Source organism: Pongo pygmaeus, chromosome 7 (genome assembly GCF_028885625.2).
Source record: "Pongo pygmaeus isolate AG05252 chromosome 7, NHGRI_mPonPyg2-v2.0_pri, whole genome shotgun sequence".
Classification (NCBI taxonomy): Eukaryota; Metazoa; Chordata; class Mammalia; order Primates; family Hominidae; genus Pongo; species Pongo pygmaeus.
The window spans coordinates 135,802,410-135,822,443 of record NC_072380.2 but is presented as its reverse complement, the minus strand read 5'-3'; the positions used below and the strand labels follow the sequence as shown (position 1 = coordinate 135,822,443).

Genomic DNA, 20,034 nt, shown 5'->3' with positions numbered 1-20,034 from the left:
TGGGATTACAGGTGTGAGCCAATGCGCCCAGCCAACCTACGTAATATTATGGATAAGTTCGAAAAATCTTTTCATAAAAGTGTCTTACCGAATTGTCATTTATTTCCTACAATACCTTATATGCTGTCTGAGTCACTTACACTAAAGAAACAATACATCAATACACTGTGTTACAATATGGATATAATTTTGTTAAATTTAAATGACTGAAAAGGCTGACTGACTTCAGGGACTTTATAAACTTGCTGGCTGTTACCTCAGGATAGAGAACTCTGAACTACCCTTAAGTGTAAGTCAGTGCTCATATGGTTGAGAATTGCGAATCAGTCTCATCACTGCAGGGAAATAGTAGGATGGGTATTTGATGTGAAGTAACATTTTTCCTTAGATTGGCATTTGCTTTTAGGTTCTTTTTAAAAAGAAAGAAATTGTATTAATACAAAGTGTAAGGTCACAGACTATTATATTACTATTGGGAGGAACCTAGTTTATTTCCTGAGTTTTACCAAAAGATGAATAGGAGATTCAAGGAAGTGAAGTAACTTGGCAGAAGTGAAACTGACAACTAGGCCTCTCACCACCATATCAGGGGTTTGATCTTTAAATCTACGAGAATATGTGATTTTTATTCTCCTTTGTTCCAGTTGGACCCGTAATGATACTGAGTGCTTAGCAGTCTGCCTTTCTGGTATAACTTAATTGAGGATTAATTTGTTAGAGTAATTTTTTTTTTTTTGAGACAAGGTCTTGCTCTGTCACCCAGGCTGGAGTATAGTGGCACAGTCATGGCTCCTTGCAGCCTTGACTGCCTGGGTTCAAGTGATCCTCCCACCTTACCCTCCCTAGTAGCTACAAGTATGGGTGTTAAGCTGCCACACCTGGCTGACTTTTGTATTTTTTGTAGAGATGGGGTTTCACCATGTTGCCCAGCCTGGTCTTGAACTCCTGGGCTCAAGAGATCTGCCCACCTTGACCTCCCAAAATGCTGGGATTACAGGCGTGAGCCACTGTGCCCAGCTGGAGTAATTATTTTATATTGATAGTAAACATTATATCAATAGTAAAATAGATTAAGTGTGGATGATCTGTGATCAGTTATTTAAAATTTTATTCTGGAAAATTTTTCAAACATATGCAAAAGTGGAGGGAAAAGTCAATGAACCTTTTTTCTTTTTACTGAGACCAAATTCACGTAACGTAAAATTCATCATTTTAACCATTTTAAGGTGTACAATTCAGTGGTCTTTAGTATATTCACAATGTTATGCAGCCATCACCACAATCTAATTCCAGAACATTTTCATCATTCCCTAAAAAAGCCAAAGCAGTCACTCTACCTCCCACTTTCCCTCCTCCCAGTCTCTGGCAACCACTAATCTACTTTCCGTGTATATGGATTTACCTATTCAGGACATTTCATATGTCCTTTGGTGACTGGCTTCTTTCACTTAGCACAATGTTTTTAAGGTTCATCCCTGTCATGGTGTGTGTCAGTACGAACCCCTCCTTAACCATCTAATGGTTATCACCTCTAATAGTTATCTCATAGCCAGTCTTGTTTTATTTATATCTATTGCTGTCCTCCACCCCTGATTATTTGAAGCAAAATGCCAGACATTTCATTTGTAAATATTTCAGAATTTAACTCTGAACTATAAGGACTTAAAACATAATTCTAATGCTGTTGTTAAACCTAAATTGCAATAATTCCATGGCCACTTTTTTTTTTTTTGGGAGATACAGTTTCACTCTGTCACCCAGGTGGGAGTGCAGTAGTGTGATCTCAGCTCACTGCAACCTCTGCCTCCTGGGTTCAAGTGATTCTCGTGCCTCAGGCTCCCGAGTAGCTGGGATTATGGGTGCACACCACCACATCTGGCTAATTTTTGTGTTTTTGGTAGAGATGGCATTTCGCCATGTTGGCCAAGCTGGTCTTGAACTCCTGACCTTAGGTGATCCACCTGCCTCAGCCTCCCAAAGTACTGGGATTACAGGCATGAGCCACTGCGCCTGGCCAATGGCCACTTTTTATTTTTAATTGTCTTCTTGTGCTTTGAATCCCTTTACCCAATCCTATTACCTGGTCAGGTAATACAACAAATTGTAATGTTATTCTCCCTGAATACCAATTTAGGACAAATTTGTGGGATTATTAGGTCACTGGTCTCTTTTATTTGCTTTGATTTTTATAACTTGCCCCCTCATTCCCTACTTAACAACTACAGAGCATTTTGAAAGGCTTGAACTGAGAGGCATTTTTTAACAGCTTTATTGAGATATAATTCACATACCGTACAATGTACCCGTTTAAAGTATACACAATTCATTGGTTTTTAGTATATTGACAGATTTGTACAGTCATTATCACACCCATTTTTATAATATTTCACCACCCCCAAAAGAAACCCTACCATTAGCAGCCATTCTCCCTTTTCATTTAATCCCTTCCTCCCCCGCACCCTTAGGAAACCACTGATTTTTTTTTTTTTTTTGAGACAGAGTCTCACTCTGTCGCCCAGGCTGGAGTGCACTGGCACTGTCTTGGCTCTTTGCAACTTCTGCATCTCGGGTTGAAGCAATTCTCATGCCTCAGCCTCCTGAGTAGCTGGGACTACAGGCATGCACCACCACATCCGGCTAATTTTTGTATTTTTAGTAGACAGGTTTTCACCATGTTGGCCAGGCTGGTCTCAAACTCCTGACCTCAAGTGATTCACCCACCTCAGCCTCCCAAAGTGCTGGTATTACAGGCGTGAGCCACTGTACCTGACCAAAACTGCTGATCTTATTGACTCTTTAGATTTGCCTGTTCTGGGCATTTCTTAAAATCACACAGTATTTTGTTGCCTTTTGTGACTTACGTCTTTTACATACCATAATGTTTTCAAGATTCTTCCATATAGCCTGTATCAGTACTTCATTCCATTTTATTACCATTAAGATTCCATCGTATGGATATACCTCATTTTGTTTATTCAGTCATCAGTTGATAGACATTTGACTTGGTTTCATTTTTTGGCCATTGTGAATAATAGCTGCTATGAACGTGTAGAGAGGAACTTTTGAGATCATTCTATTTAACGCTCTTATTTCATAGATAAGAAAACAGTGATCTGGAGTGGTGGTGACATGTCCCAAAAGTTGCAAAGCTCTTTGAGTTAACGCAGTTAGGACTGGAACCCAGGTTCACTGATCCCCAGTTTTCTGTCAACCACACAGCTTTAAGTTAACATCTTGACAAAATGTTTGCCACCTGAATATTTTCCTGCCTGGCTAAATTGTTAGTTATATAGCAGAGTTGGCTTATTTATGAGGTTTCTGATTTGAACTGGAAGACTGTAATTTGAAACCAGTTAATTTGTAAATTCGCAGTTGCAAGCGTGTCAGATAATATAGTGCTGTAATTTGTATGGTTACAATATTTTAAGTACTCAGTCTAAAGACTCCTTAGGAATCAGACAGCCAAAGCCACATCAAAAGAATCACAGCTATTATTAAAATTCGGAAAGTGTGTTAGAATTTCAGCTGTGATTAATCATTGTGATCCTCTAGCATTAGGCCTGCTTAACACTGTGGCTGAAGTGTGCTTTGAGGTATCAAGGGAGAAATAAAGGAGAGTAGAAGACACTTTTGCTGGAAACCTATTTTCTTTTAGATATATCTTTTTGCCTTACTGACACTTGTTGGTTTTCTTTTTTTAAATTGACTAGCTGTATCATGTAACTGTGAGGGGGTGTGGAACGGGGAGGGAAAGTAACTTTCAAGCTAGAGTGATCTTACAGTCATTTCTGTTTCTTTTTTTTTTTTTTGCTTCTCTTTAAGTCTTCTAACTGAAGGCATTAGGAATCATGCTTATATGAGAGGCCATTGTTGAATATTCTGCCCAGTAAGGCATATGGCAAGCACTGTGCTAGTAATTTCATGTCACTCTGGTTCTAACAAGCTCTATGACTTTGGTCATGTGACTTTAACTCCGCATCTGTAAGAAGCAGGTCGTAGGTCTTTCCATTCTCCCTTCCAGATGCAGTATGAGGACTGAGTCAGAGGCTATGGAAAGGTTTGGCTGACGCTTTATTCCCTCCTTCCCCCACATTGTTTTCCCTTGGTAGAATGTAAGTCTTTGGAAGACAGAGACTTTCTTTTTCAGTATCTAAGGCCAGTGTGGTACAGGTGGTTGTGTGTGTGTATGTGTGTTTCTGATAATAATGGTAAGTACCTCCCAGCATAGCTATGCTGGGGGAGACACAATAGGAGACAAAACAGGCATGGTTCCTCCTCTGACAGAACTTACGGTCTAGTGGAGGAGGACAGGGATCAAGCATGTAATCCTGAATGCGGCCATCAGGTCACGGCGAGAGCCAAGAAGGAAAGGCTGACAGGCTGGGAGGGAGCTTGGGGGGCCTCACTGGTCTTTGGGAGAAGCTGTGGAATTGACTGTACTTTCTCTGGGTCTATTTTAGCCTGTGGTAGTCAGAGCATGTCACTTACTGGAATTCAGTTAGGAGAGCATAGATTAACCTTACTCAGGTAACTTTGATTCAGGGCTTTATTGGGGACATTGTTTAGATATTTAAAAAAATTCACTTTTCTAGAGAGGAGTGGTTTTTAAAATGTTCTCATTGTGGCTTTTTCTATAACTTTTTGAAGTGTTTCTCTATGTAGATGTTACTTTGTTGTGAAATTCTGAACCATGACATTTGGCTTGTTTTTGTTTCCAGGAGCTTTTGATGGGAGGCCAGCAGACTATTTATTCATGCTCCTCTTTAACTGGATTTGCATCGTGGTATCCTTCAGTCTGTGATTTTGGGCCAGAAATAAACCAGTTTTTTTCCAGGTTTGGGGAGATAGACCATATTCTATAAACATTTCAAATTACAATATTTGCATCTTGGTTGACTATAGTTAATAAGAATAATTAAAGTTTTTTTTAAAAAAACTAGTAAATCATATAGCCCTTGAGTGATGCATTCTCTTACCATTTGTGGGATTTTTTTCCACCTTTGGTTGAGTAGTTTTATGACTGTTCCCTCTTCTTGTTCCCAGTTCTCTGTGTTCTCATGTGTGACAGCTTGTTGACCGAGGCACAAAGAGAGTCCGTGCCATGAGACAGCTTTTGAAATCTGTGGTCCTTATCAGAAAATTAATTTACAACCAGCATCCTTTTCTGACTTCATTGCTGTCCTTCTCTTGGGGTCCTACATAGTAATTCAGTCCCTCTGTGAAGCACCCAGCTCTGGGAAGGGACACAGTACGTTTCTCTGCTTTGTATCAATAGCAGTTGTCAGCACCCCTCCAACTGCAGGACTCTTACAGATGGTGAGAGCAGCAGCAGCTCTCGATGTCTCAGGTCCTGTGCAAAACTGGTGAGCTCAAAATTGCCTTTGGGCTCAGCTTCCATTTAAACTTGGCTGAGGGCCAGAAAATGTGGCACTGTGGATGCCCTTTCTCCTCCTTTGAGGGAAGGAAAAAAATATTTTGGACTTTAACCATGCTATAGAGTCCCGAGAATGTAAGTAGAATGATTATTTCCTTCAAAGGCTACAGGCATCTTCATCCTTTATTTGAAGGAGAGATGTTAAAATGCAATAGCAGAGAAAAAGGATGCCAGATGACCAGACTAAGTCATATGCTGAAGCTGTTGATTTCTACTATGTCCTTGTCATAGTATCGTCTAATGGAATATGCATAATGAAGATTAGATACCTTCGTGTTGTGGAATGTTTTAAGCAATCTGAACTGTAGAAAAGTATTTTCCTTCAGAACACTGGAATTAACTTTAAAAATTTTTTAATTAAAAAAAATATATATAAATTAGTGATGGGGTCTTGCTATGTTGCCCAGGCTGGTCTGGAACTCCTGGCCTCAAGCAGTCCTCCCATCTTGGCCTTCCAAAGTACAGAGATTACAAGCATGAGCCAAATTACACCTGGCCAAGTGAATTTTTAAATGGGAGGAAAATAACCACATCAGTCTTGACTAGGTACAGAATGCTTTTTTATGTCTGATCTTTAACTTTACAAACCAAGATTACTGGCTTAGCAATGGATATGCAGGTAAGTGTCCGTTTAAACTATCTATTTGCCCTTTTATTTGTTTCAAATATACTATTAGTGGCCTTTGTCAGAAGTTGAAATTGCATTAACTATGGGGTTAATTATGTGGTATTTTGAAATTATAGAATTATAGCTGTTTTATTTATTTATTTATGAGATGGAGTCTTGCTGTGTTGCCCAGGCTGGAGTGCAGTGGCTTGATCTTGGCTCACTGCAACCTCCTCCTCCCGGGTTCAAGTGATTCTCCTGCCTCAGCTTCCCATGTAGCTGGGATTACAGATGCACGCCACCACGCCCGGCTAATTTTTGTATTTTTAGTAGAGATGGGGTTTCACCATGTCACCAGGCTGGTCTTGAGCTCCTGACCTCATGATCCGCCTGCCTCGGCCTCCCAAAGTGCTGGGATTACAGGCGTGAGCCACCGTGCCTGGCCTATAGCTGTTTTATTTTGAGGATCTTAAGTCAGCTAAATCTTTGAAGATCTTACATGAGTTATCTAAATCATTGCTTTCCTTGCTCATTTCTGGCCTCTTTTTGGTGTTTGAACGTTGACAATAATGGTTGTCTAGTATTTTCTAGGCATGTATATGGATGTTTTTTAAAAATTGAGATTATATGGTAATGCTTTTTTGCTTACTTTTTGTAAATAACAGAGCTTGACTCTTACATTTCTGAATCCATCTAAAATAATATAGTTTTGTTGTATTTTATTATAGGATTTTGTAGTATTCATTGTATAATAAATAATAGGATCAATTTATAATTCTGATCAGTTGAGTTTCCCTTTACCCAGGTGAGGATTGTTGTGAAGAGGCGGGGGTAAAAAGCATAGTAGATGTACACCTTTTTTAAGTGCCTCTGGAGCCTGGTTTTTACATGTTGACTTCTTTTGCAGTTGCTGATGATTCCTCTGATCATGTCAGTACTTTATGTCTGGGCCCAGCTGAACAGAGACATGATTGTATCATTTTGGTTTGGAACACGATTTAAGGTACTTTGCCTTGGTTAGAAAAGTGTCGTTTTCATTTGTCTGCAGAAATCCCTCTTCAGTCCAGAGATGTACTTTCTGACTCATCCAGAAGAGGTCACTGCAGAGCAGTGTACCATAGGCAAGCGCCTTTCTGCCCTCCTCAATCCCAGCTCTATTTAATTAGCCAACCTGGAGTCCGTTGCTGGCCTTTGTTTCTTCACTCCCTCTGTACCTCGGGCCTCTCAAGGATATGTCCCTGAGTGATCTTATGTGTCTGTGTTAGAGAGAAGGGGAGATAACTCATGTGAAACCCTGCTTTAAAAATCTGTTCTTATCTCTCCCTCGTTCCCTGTTATTTGCTTTATACTGTAGCTGAAACAGATTGTTTTTACCCCCAAACACTTCTCTTTGTACATTCTTTCACAATTCCCCACCTGTAACATCTTGATTCTCTTCTTCGTATAAATCCTACCCGTTCTTAATTTGAGTTGGAACTGAACATGTTTCCTGAATCTCCTGCCTAGAATTAGTCTTACGTTTGGGCTTTTTCAATACTTTGTGCTTCTCTTTAGTACTTAGCACATGTAGCTATAAAGTTATTTAAGTATAACCCTCTCTTTCCTAGTTGTGAAGTTTCTTGCAACTCCTTTAGCTCTTGGTATGATGTCTTGGATTTGGTAAGGGGCTCAAATGTTGAGTTCATCTGGAGAGCTTTCTTATTTGGGAGAGTATTAGTTTAAGATATCAATGCTTAATGAGATAAAAATTCAGAGGAATTTTGCAAGATATATAAAAAAAGAACCTAAAAAGATGGGGTATGTTTATTTTATTTGTAACAATTTGTTGGCTGGAATCTTAGTGTGATTCTCTTATGGGCCTTGCTTTTAGTAGCATCTGTAGGACACTCATCTGCTTTTTGAAGCTGTTTGTTTATAGCAATTCAGCAGGGCCTGTATTGCATCAGACCTGTGGGCAAAGTACTGTGTCCTTCCAGTTACAAATACACAATTAAGTCTAGTTTTGGATAGGAAGGTTTAAGTATAGTGGGAATAATGCTAGATTGATCTGAGAAATTTTGCAGTGACCTTCCAGAGGATTTATATAAAGCCCTTGTCAGTGTATCCTTACCCACTTTAGTCCCTGTAGTAGCTGTGTCCTCGTCAGGTGTGGCTACTCACATTTGCATATATTCATTCCATCCTAGGCCTGCTATTTACCCTGGGTTATCCTTGGATTCAACTATATCATCGGAGGCTCGTAAGTGATATTAGATTTATTTAATTGGAAACTAATCCTTGGAAAATTTCCATTAGTTTTTATCTTTCTCTAACCTTTATACAACTTTAAAGAATCTCAACATTGACGCATTAGAACCTTATACTTATGGAATAATTTCACTTCGATTGAATTGATTAGATTGCAGGGCTTTAAGCATATTTAACATTGAATGGTTGTGATTTTGTTAACTTATTGTTACACACAGTATGTTCCTATGTGTATAGTATAGGAATAAATATGTATTTCTGGATTCACTATTCTGATTGGGCAAACAGAGACCTAATTTTTGTCTGAGTTGACTCCTCTAAGAGCTATGTATAAAATCACTATGTCTTATATTCTTAAGGCATTTCCAGAATGCCTTGGAAACTGCCGATTGGTCATAGAAATCCAGATTCTTAGATAGGATATAATTTTGCAAGTGGTTTGATAATACAGAACTTTTTTTTTTTTTTTGAGACGAAGTTTCACTTTTGTTGCCCAGGCTGGAGTGCAATGATGCGATCTTGGCTCATTGTAACCTCTGCCTCATGGGTTCAAGCAATTCTCCTGCCTCAGCCACCTGAGTAGTTGGGATTACAGGCGCCCTCCCCCATGCCTGGCTATTTTTTTTTTTTTGGTATTTTTAGTAGAGATGGGGCTTTGCCATGTTTGCCAGGCTGGTCTCAAACTCCTGACCTCAAATGATCTGCCTGCCTTGGCCTCCCAAAGTGCTGGGATTACAGGCATGAGCCACCATGCCTGGATGATAATACAGAACTTTTGGCCAACCAGGGTCGAATATCTAGTCTATTGGTCAGGAATTAGAGCTAGACATAGGAATACCTTTAATTTATCCAGTCAGAATTTTAAAGGGAGGATACCAAGATGCAACTTCTCTAAGAACTCCCATTTCTTCATTTTTTCTGTTTATTTATTTACTTATTTATTTTTTCAAGATGGGGTCTCGCTCTGTCACTGAGGTTAGAGTGCAGTGGCGCGATCTTGGCTCACTGCAACCTCTGCTCCCAGGTTCAAGCAATTCTCATGCCTCAGCCTCCCGAGTAGCTAGGATTACAGGCCTGCACCACCACACCCAGCTAATTTTTGTATTTTTTGTAGAGATGAGGTTTCGCTATGTTGACCAGGCTGATCTTGAACTTCTGACCTCAAATGATCCGCTCTCCTTGGCCTCCCAAAGTGCTGGGATTGCAGGCATGAGCCACTGCACCCAGCCAGAGCTCCGATTTCTTATACTACAAACTACTTTTAATATTTCAATCCATTTTTATACTGCTGGTTCTTCATGTGTCTGACATATTTGCTCTGTGTGATCCTGACTTCTTCTGCATATTGTTGGGGAGAAGTGAATGAATGGAGCAGACTGTTTAGAGCAAAGCATGTTCTGAACTTGGTAAAGCTGCTCTTCCACCCAGGAAGGTGAAGTCTGAAGTAGTTGCAGGTGTTGATTTGCCCCTGATGGGAATCATGTTGCAGGTGAAGACAAAGAGGATATGTAATAGTAACAGTAGATCTATACACTCTTGAGGTGACCTGTATGTAAGCCAAGGGAAAACTAAAGAAGGTCAGCGTTGATTTCAGGGTGCAAGTCGGCTTTCCTAAGTGATGTCTGTGGTGTCTTACACTCAAGGGTACAAGAGGCAAGGGAGAAGCGCTTAATGGCTCCAGGAAAGGGGGAACAGGCATTTATTGTTCCTCTTTTCCTTACTCCCGTGCTTCTCTCTTGGTAGCCTTCATGTTTGCCCACATTTTATAAATACAATATTCATGACCGAAAGCATTCAGAAGCATGCTTTGCAACTTCCCCAACTCTTGAGACAGGAAGTAGCAAAAACAATATTTTGAGGATGGGCTGGTGCTTGAAAGAGATGTCAGAGGGGCTGCTGGCCTTGAAGAGCGGCAGGCCTCATTGGTTCAGCAGGACTGATTTCCCGTCTCCCTCAGAATGCATTTGCCACCCAGACTACAAAAGGGCTCATTGTCAGCTCTCACAGATTCCCAGGGACTAAATGGGTTTCCTTGAAGGCTCTTTTCCTTACGCTATTAGTTAAAACTTGGTGCATCTCTATTGCTTGAATGTCTTTAAACTCATTTGGCTCTCTTTGCAGGGTAATCAATGAGCTTATTGGAAATCTGGTTGGACATCTTTATTTTTTCCTAATGTTCAGATACCCAATGGACTTGGGAGGAAGAAATTTTCTATCCACACCTCAGTTTTTGTAAGTGTTTTTGTCCTGTCTCATCTAACATTTTACTGCCTGTGTTCTTAGTGCATCCTAATGAGAGCTCCATGAGGAGTATGATTTACCCCTATGCCCCATCTGATGGAGAAACCTGAGGCAACAAATGACTTACCCTAGTCACACAGTCACAGGAAGTTAGGGATTAAAGCCTAGGCTCAGTTGCCTTCTTGTTACTCTTTTAGCCAGGGACCACTGACAACTAGATTCCAACATTACAGGAGGCATCTCAGCTCACTGAGCCTGCTGAGGGACCTGATGCAACTCCAGAGTGCGAAACAGTGGGCTGGGGAATGGGCAGAGTCACAGGATAGTGGGGAGTCTTTTCTTGGCCCATCAGTTTTTACCCATGATTTTGCCCAAGGAAGGGTAAGTTAGCGTGTTGGTCAGCAATTTTAAACATTTTTATATTAAATACTATGGAGTAGACATTTTACAGGACTGTTCAGAGTTAAAATGAGAGACTTGAGGTTTGTATAGTCCCAACCCCCTGGGAGTTTGTGCTCTTTATCTGCTTTTAGGGTTTACTGAAGTGGGATGGTAAGGGCAACAGCTTTGATTTTTGAGACAAACTTGGGTTTGAATCCCAGTCCCCTCAGATAGTTTTTATATTGGGAAAGTTACTTAATCAAACCTCCAAGCTTCAGTTTGCAAGCCTGTAAATTGTGGGGGAAGCCCCTGTCTCACAGGACGGCATGAGGTAAGATACACTGTTGGGAAGCACAGTAGTGGGTTCTCGGTAAGTAAAGCTAGCTGCCATATTCCTAAAGGTAGGGGTGGGAGAGCAGGATTTTGACGAGCTGAGAGGAGACGCGCACACACCCAGAAACATGTAATAGTCGTGTGACCGTTCTGTCAGTGAGGCAAAAGGCTGTCAAAGAAGGGGCCAGTTAAATCACCATCTGGGTGTCACAGCCTGCCTGACAATCACACCTGATCTCATATCAGGGATATGCAGTAATAGCTTGCATTTGAAAGCTTTAAAAAAACAAACAAACCAAACCCTTCCACATCTTGCTAATTTTAATGTTTTGCAGTTCTGTCATTCCTCTAAGGGATCAGTGAGGGCAGTAAAACTTGAGCAGGCCTCCTCTTTCTCCCTTCCTTTTATAGGATAGGGGTATGTTTTTCAAAGACTTTTCAAATTGTGAATTGTAATATACAGAGATATACCATATTGGTGGTTGTGGTGTGTGTGTTTTTCTTTAAGAGAATAAAAAGAAACTTGTTTCTCTTCTGAGCCTTGAATTGCCTTCAGGCTAAAAAAACAAATGACCAATCTGGTTTCTAATTATCAAAGGACATAATAACAGCAGGTTTGGCTTTCTGATCTAGGTTTATCAAGTAGGATGGCAGATGCATCAATTAAAAAAAGCTTGATGCTTTTGGGGGGCAGCCAACAGTTACTTTACTTTAAATGGCCATATTCTAACTTAACGGCTTGTAGTTACTTCTCAGTTGTGGGCAACACAGGATACAAGATTCTAGTGGCAAAATCAGCAGAGCCCTGGAGCCTGCCTTCCACTTGAACTTTCTCTGTTGGTGGAAGTCCTTCTGCTAAATTTTGCATAAAGATCAGATGACAAAATATAGCTCCTTGCAAAAGCAGTAACTGCTTTGAAATTACCATAAATTTTTGTTGATTATGTATAATTGGGTATCTTTTTATACTAATTATTTGCATTTAATTTCACTAGCTACTTAAGTAGTGGAGATGGCTTCCATATTGTCTTAGAGTGAGTAGCAAAGCAAGACAGCCCTAGCATTGCCTTCTGCAAGTGTTCTATTTTATTATGTACTTTGGAGGAATATTATTGTACCAGAAGGCATGGATGTTGAGAAACCAGCACTTGTAAAATACATTTTGATTTAATGGTAAAGCTGTATTTGTTTAAAATGGAGGAGGTGAGTATAGGAAGGTATAACTGCTTTTCTAAATGGAATGCTGATACATTTGTATCACCATTTTCCATTCCATTTAGAGTAGTTATATCTTCTCTGTACACACTAAATTTTGTGTTTAAAAGGGGCTTTTGGCCAGGCGTGGTTGCTCACGTTGGTAATCCCAGCATTTTGGGAGGCCGACAGGGGCGGATCATGAGGTCAGGAGATCAAGACCATCCTGGCCAACATGGTGAAACCCTGGCTCTACTAAAAATACAAAAATTAGCTGGGCATGGTGGCGGGCGCCTGTTGTCCCAGCTACTCGGGAGGCTGTGGCAGGAGAATCGCTTGAACCCGTGAGGTGGAGGTTGCAGTGAGCTGAGATCATGCTACTGCACTCCAGCCTGGCGACACAGTAAGACTCCGTCTCAAAAAAAAAAAAAAAAAAACGAGTTGTTGTCTGTTTTGGGAAGAGGCATGAAGGTATCGAATATGATGTAAACAGACTCCAGTCACTGACTGCTGTCCCTTCCCAGGCAGGAGGCATGTAGTATAACAAGTAGTGCAGGGCGCAGGCTCTGGAGCCAGGCTGACTAGGTTGGAATCCTGTCACTTTTGAAGCGCTTCACTCAGTGTTGGCTCAATTTTCTTGTTTATAAAACAGGAGTAATAGTAATGCCTACCTCATGGGGTTGTTGTGAAGATCAGATGAATTTATAAGCAGGCAGCACCTAGTGTAAGGTAATGCTCACTGAGTAAATTCACATAGTAACTGCTCTAGTATAAGGTCAGGTATAAAGCCTGTCCTCTTCAGGGTTTCTGCTGTGGACAAGTCACCTGTCATGACTTACTCTTGCTGCCAAGAAGGGTTTAAGTGGAGGTATCAGAACATGCTCTCTGCCTTCAAGCAAAATTTTAAACATTAGGATCTGCTAAGTGGAATAGGTTTAAACACATTCTCAGTTTACTAATAAAAGAGTCAAGGATGGGAAATAGTTGGAAAATACTATTGAGAGTGTAGGCTTGGGTTTAAGTTCTCTTAGCTGTTCCGTGAACTCTTAGTTTATTAATTCTAAGGTGGGAAATCATCTAACTTTCTGGGGCCCCAGCTCTCCCACCATCTGTGAGAAGGGACGAATGTACCTGGAAGGCAGAGTCTGAATAAATTTTAAAACATACCCATACTTCCAACATAGAAAGCCTTCTTCCCCCGTCTCCTTTGATGGGCTCAGCTGAGAGCCTTTTAGAAATGCTGTGCAAGGCTCAAACACGCAGGCTGTGGATTTGGCCTTTGAAAGTGAATGTATTTTGTATCCTTTGATCCAGTTTGAGCCATATTTAGATATACCAAGATGCTATCAGTCATTCTTTGGTTGCTGGGCTTGTGGGTGTAATATTTTTGTTTCCATACTGTTCTGCATGGGTTACTTTTATAAGCAGAGAAAAAAACGTTCAGAGTGTGAATTTAGCTGAAATCTGAATACATTTAAGAAACACGAAAAACGAATGCCGTCTGTGGTCAGGTCATGGAGCTGAGTACAGAAAAGACAAAGTTAAATAAGACATTGTCCCTCGCCGCCTTCAACATGACAAGTGCCATGGGAACAGCAGGAGAGGGAGGTGTTCTCGGAGGTCAGATAACTATGTGGAAGTGACTTTGTTCTCTTCTCTGCCTTTGTGTCCCCGTCTTTCTGCACCAGGTACCGCTGGCTGCCCAGTAGGAGAGGAGGAGTATCAGGATTTGGTGTGCCCCCTGCTAGCATGAGGCGAGCTGCTGATCAGAATGGCGGAGGCGGGAGACACAACTGGGGCCAGGGCTTTCGACTTGGAGACCAGTGAAGGGGCGGCCTTGGGCAGCCGCTCCTCTCAAGCCACATTTCCTCCCAGTGCTGGGTGCGCTTAACAACCGCGTTCTGGCTAACACTGTTGGACCTGACCCACACTGAATGTAGTCTTTCAGTACGAGACAAAGTTTCTTAAATCCTGAAGAAAAATATAAGTGTTCCACAAGTTTCACGATTCTCATTCAAGTCCTTACTGCTGTGAAGAACAAATACCAACTGTGCAAATTGCAAAACTGACTACATTTTTTGGTGTCTTCTCTTCTCCCCTTTCCGTCTGAATAATGGGTTTTAGCGGGTCCTAGTCTGCTGGCATTGAGCTGGGGAGCTGGGGCTGGGTCACCAAACCCTTCTCAAAAGGACCCTTATCTCTTTCTTGCACACATGCCTCCCTCCCGCTTGTCCCAACCCCCACATTTGCAACTAGAAGAGGTTGCCCATAAAATTGCTCTGCCCTTGACAGGTTCTGTTATTTATTGACTTTTGCCAAGGCTTGGTCACAACAATCATATTCATGTAATTTTCCCCCTTTGGTGGCAGAACTGTAGCAATAGGGGGAGAAGACTGAAGCAGCGGATGAAGTGCTTTCTCAGCTTTTGGAATTGCTTCGACCTGACATCCGTTGTAACCGTTTGCCACCTCTTCAGATGTTTTTATAAAAAAGTACCACTGAGTCAGTGAGGGCCACAGATTGGTATTAATGAGATATGAGGGTGGTTGCTGGGTGTTTTTTTCCTGAGTTAAGTGATCAAGACTGTAGTGGAGTTGCATCTAACATGGGTTAGGTTTAAACCATGGGAGATGCAACCCCTTTGCATTTCATATGTAGGGCATACTGGCTTTGTGCAGCCAGAGTAGTTGGGTTGCTTTGTGTTAGGAGGATCCAGATCATGTTGGCTACAGGGAGATGCTCTCTTTGAGAGGCTCCTGGGCATTGATTCCATTTCAATCTCATTCTGGATATGTGTTCATTGAGTAAAGGAGGAGAGATCCTCATACACTATTTAAATGTCATTTTTTTGCCTATCCCCCATTTTTTGGTCATGTTTGAATTAATCGTGAGGAAGGTGCAGCTCCTCTCTGCACATAGATCATGTTTTAAAGCTAATGTAAGCACATCTAAGGGAATAACATGATTTAAGGTTGAAATGGCTTTAGAATCATTTGGGTTTGAGGGTGTGTTATTTTGAGTCATGAATGTATAAGCTCTGTGAATCAGACCAGCTTAAATACCCACAACTTTTTTTTCGTAGGTGGGCTTTTCCTGTCAGAGCTTGGCTCATAACCAAATAAAGTTTTTTTGAAGGCCGTGGCTTTTCACACAGTTATTTTATTTTATGACGTTATCTGAAAGCAGACTGTTAGGAGCAGTATTGAGTGGCCGTCATACTTTGAGGCAACTAAAAAGGCTTCAAACGTTTTGATCAGTTTCTTTTCAGGAAACACTGTGCTCTAACAGTATGACTATTCTTTTCCCCGCTCTTAAGCAATGTGATGTGTGTTATCCTAGGAAATGAGAGTTGGCAAACAACTTCTCATTTTGAATAGAGTTTGTGTGTACCTCTCCATATTTAATTTATATGATAAAATAGGTGGGGAGAGTCTGAACCTTAACCGTCATATGTTTTGTTGTTGATCTGTGGCCACAATAAAGTTTACTTGTAAAATTTTAGAGGCCATTACTCCAATTATGTTGCATGTACACTCATTGTACAGGCGTGGAGACTCATTGTATGTACAAGAATATTCTGACAGTGAGTGACCTGGAGTCTCTGGTGTACCCTCTTACCAGTCAGCTGCCTGTGAGCAGTCTTTTTTTCCTAAAGGTTTACAAGTATTTAGAACTCTTCAGTTCAGGGCAAAATGTTCATGAAGTTATTCCTCTTAAACATGGTTAGGAAGCTGATGACGTTATTGATTTTGTCTGGATTATCTTTCTGGAATAATTTTACCAAAACAAGCTATTTGAGTTTTGACTTGACAAGGCAAAACATGACAGTGGATTCTCTTTACAAATGGAAAAAAAAAATCCTTATTTTGTATAAAGGACTTCCCTTTTTGTAAACTAATCCTTTTTATTGGTAAAAATTGTAAATTAAAATGTGCAACTTGAAGGTTGTCTGTGTTAAGTTTCCATGTCCCTGCTCTGCTGTCTCTTAGATATCACATAATTTGTGTAACCAGTTATCTCTTGAAGAGCATTTAGGAAGTACCCAGTATATTTTGCTGGATTAATTCCTGGATGCAGAATTCCTGGGTTTTCATTTTAATGAAGGAGGATGCTTGCTAACTTTGAGTGAGCAGTCATATCTGATTGTAGCATGCTTTATGGCATTTTTATAGCTTCTACCCATGGATCTGAGCCCTGGAACTTTATAAAATTAGTTTAATCCTGTTTCCTCATAAGGCACACACAGACTAGACAGCAGGTGCCATGACATTCCTGAGCCTTTTTTTTTTTTTTCCTCGAGGGTGAACATCCCAGTCTGTATCTTGGGACTTCGACAGGCCAACTTCACTCATCACAAGGTGAGGTGACAGGAACCAGGTTGTATGTATGTCCCTCTTCTATTACTGGGGAAATACTGAAGCAATAGAAAAAGATCCTGCTTATTTAGAAGGACACATTGCCAGTATCATTGTGTTCTAAGCTACCTTTTGAATGACATGGATCTAATAATAGGCAATGTTGCAGTTGCCAACATCTTCGTTTATTGCCAACTCTGTTTCTGAGGTCCCTGCCCCTCTTAGACTTTCAGCAGTAACAACACTGAATAACTAACCTTTGGGAGAAGTTACTCCTTTCTGGACTTTATACTGTTTGTATCTTAGAAGGCTGGGCTGAGCAAATGGGTTTACTGGCAGTTTACTTGTTTGCCTTCCAGAGTGACTGGTGATCAGAATTGGCCAGGAATACCATGTCCTGTGTTTACTTCTTTCTTCACCCTCCCTCCCACCTTCCCTCCCTGTCCCTCCCCTCCCCCTCCCGCCCTCCCTTCCTCTCTCCCTCTCTCCCTCTCTGTCTCTTCTTTCTTTGTTTTTTTGAGACAGGATCTCACTCTGTCACCCAGGTTGGAGTGTAGTGGCATGATCTCGGCTCGCTGCAACCTCTGCCTCCCAGGTTCAAATGATCCTCCCACCTCAGCCTCCTGAGTAGCTGGGACCACAAGTGTGTGCCACCACACTTGGCTAATTTTTTGTATTTTTGGTCAAGATGGAGTTTCACCATGTTGCCCAGGCTGATCTTAAACTCCTGAGCTCAGGCAAGCCACCTGCCTCGGCCTCCCAAAGTGCTGGGATTACAGGCCTGAACCACGGTGCCCAGCCTTTCCCATGATTTATATGTGTGGTTTAAACCTAGGCTCCTTCCCATATGGTCCCCTTATCTCACATCAACTCTGCTTGTTCCAGTAGGAACGCCATGTTCAGGGGCACACCTGGGCACTGGGCATTAATGTGCCAGGTACTTTATGAAAAAGCCTCCAATTTATGGTTTTTAAAATCTGGCTATACATAAGCATTAAACTTGAGATTTAAAAAAAAAATGCAGGTATCTTGGTTCATTCCTATTCTACACACTTTTGAAGTTGATTCTGACGTTCAGTTGGATTTGGGAACTTGTGTTTAAACAAACTTGTGAAATAGTATTATCCCCATTTTCCACATGAGGAAACTGAAGCTTCAAGTGTCTTGATTAAAATCAGGCAGTGGCCAGGTACGGTGGCTCACACCTGTAATCCCTGCTCTTTGGGAGGCCGAGGTGGGTGGACCTTCTGAGGTTGGGAGTTCGAGACCAGCCTGACCAACATGGAGAAACCCCGTCTCTACTAAAAATACAAAAATTAGCTGTGTGTGGTGGCGTATACCTGTAATCCCAGCTACTCGGGAGGCTGAGGCAGGAGAATGACTTGAACCCAGGAGGTGGAGGTTGCAGTGAGCCGAGATTGTGCCATTGCACTCCAGCTTAGGCAACAAGAGCAAAACTCCATATCAAAAAAAAAAAAAAAGCTAGAAGGTGCCAAAGACAGGATATGAACCTCTGTTGCGGCTTTTCAGTGAAGGAAACCAAAGCAGATGCAAATAGACAATGTCTCTGTCTTCACGATGCGTCCTTTCTACTGAGGCAGTCAGCTTGGCCCATTGTAGGGACTCATATTTGTTTAATAAGCAAACAAGTCATTATAATACAATTCACCAAACTACCAGAATAAAAGGAAGTAAATTTCTTGGATGAGAGGCTAGGTCTTGAAAGATTGATGGACAGTTCTGGTCAAGATGGAGGAAGCCACTCGTTCTGGGTGGATTTAGAAACAGCAGCAGCAAGAGCAGAAACTTGGGAAGAGAGAACCGTGTGCCCGGACCTGTAGAATACAGGTAGGGAGTGGCAGGGAAAGGGGTTGGAAAGATAGATCGGGGCTTGTATCAGGAAAACCGTTTTGTGTGATTGCTTGAACTTCAATCTGCAGGCAGTGGGGAACATTGAAAGGCCTTCGTGTTTGGTCTTTAAAAAGTAGCTGGCAGCCAGGTGTGGTGGCTCACACCTGTAATTCCACCACTTTGGGAGGCTGAGGCTGGTGGATCACCTGAGGTCAGGAGTTCGAGACCAGCCTGGCCAACATGGCAAAACCCCATCTCTACTAAAAACACAAAAAATTAGCCGGGCCTGATGGCGGATGCCTGTAATCCCAGCTACTCGGGAGGCTGAGGCAGGAGAATCGCTTGAACCTGGAAGGCGGAGGTTGCAGTGAGCTGAGATCATACCTTTGCACTCCAGCCTGGGCAACAAGAGTGAAACTTCCTCTCAAAACAAAAAACAAAAAAGTAGCTGGCTGCCCCGTGGGGAGTAGAGGGAGAAGGCTGGGGAGAGGAGAAATGAGATAAGATGACCACATTTTGTGTTGGTTGCTGTGATGCAGGTTTAAGGGAAGAGTCGGTTTAAACAAAGGCAGTGGGATTGGGGACTGGATTGGAGGGACCTCGCAGACAGAGAGTTGCTGGCACTCAGTGAGGAAAAGGAGGGCTTTCTCGAAGGGGTTTCCATTGGCGATCAGGGCTGGGATCTGTGTTTCACACACAAGCTGGGTAAAATGCTATTTCTGGCTGTTGGTGCTGCAGCCATTGTAGATAATTAGGTGCTGGCATCCTAACCTGGAAACCTGGCCACTATTTGTAAGTATATTTCTGTGGAAAAAACATTGTGAGCTCCAAATCCATCAACTTGAATGAAAATGAACTTTTAAAATATGATGTCTTCCTGAAATGGGAACAGCTTTGCAGAAGGCCCCAGTGAAGAAGAAGCAATTCTCTTGATTCTATCACCAGCATTTAGGGCCCAGTTTAAACGTCATTTCATCAAGGAGAGGGCTATTAGACCTGCAGGCAAGGTGAAATGTCTTCTCACGTAGCCACTGGCACGCTGATCTCTGCCTTTGACGCTTGTTCCACCTGTGATCATTTGCTTAATATCCCTCCCATGGCTTGTAACCATCCTCAGGACGGGGACGGCATCTTATTTATAGCTGTTTCCCAGTGCGTAGCACAGGCCTGCCACGTACAGGTGCTTAAGTGTCTCTTGCACTGAACTGAAATTTGGCCTGTGTAGGAATTTGTCCTGCTTAGGGAGAGAGCTAATAATGGCCAAGTCTCCCAGGAGCATTGAATGTTTTTTTTGTTGTTCATCTAAGGGAATCATAATCCCTGGAACAGGGTATTAGAACAGGTTAGAGATAATGGGAAGAATGGACTCAAAATTAAAATACTTAAAATAA

General features: G+C 41.7%; 1 protein-coding gene across 2 annotated transcripts in view; it reads left to right on the top strand.

The window, feature by feature from the left end:
* The window catches only part of DERL1 (derlin 1), a 28,939-nt gene extending 12,559 nt beyond the window's left edge, over positions 1 to 16,380 (top strand). The window contains exons 1-7 of one of the 2 annotated variants that reach the window (XM_054497460.2): positions 4,034 to 4,057; positions 4,719 to 4,783; positions 6,027 to 6,053; positions 6,949 to 7,044; positions 8,228 to 8,280; positions 10,410 to 10,520; positions 14,126 to 16,380. In XM_054497460.2, the coding sequence (XP_054353435.1) occupies positions 4,754 to 4,783; positions 6,027 to 6,053; positions 6,949 to 7,044; positions 8,228 to 8,280; positions 10,410 to 10,520; positions 14,126 to 14,264 (456 nt within the window). In that variant the 5' untranslated portion in view covers positions 4,034 to 4,057; positions 4,719 to 4,753 and the 3' untranslated portion in view covers positions 14,265 to 16,380. Of the gene's footprint in view, positions 1 to 4,033; positions 4,058 to 4,718; positions 4,784 to 6,026; positions 6,054 to 6,948; positions 7,045 to 8,227; positions 8,281 to 10,409; positions 10,521 to 14,125 lie in introns of those variants that run through there. The other variant, XM_054497458.2, reaches the window with a different exon arrangement.
* Positions 16,381 to 20,034: the final 3,654 nt, after the last annotated feature.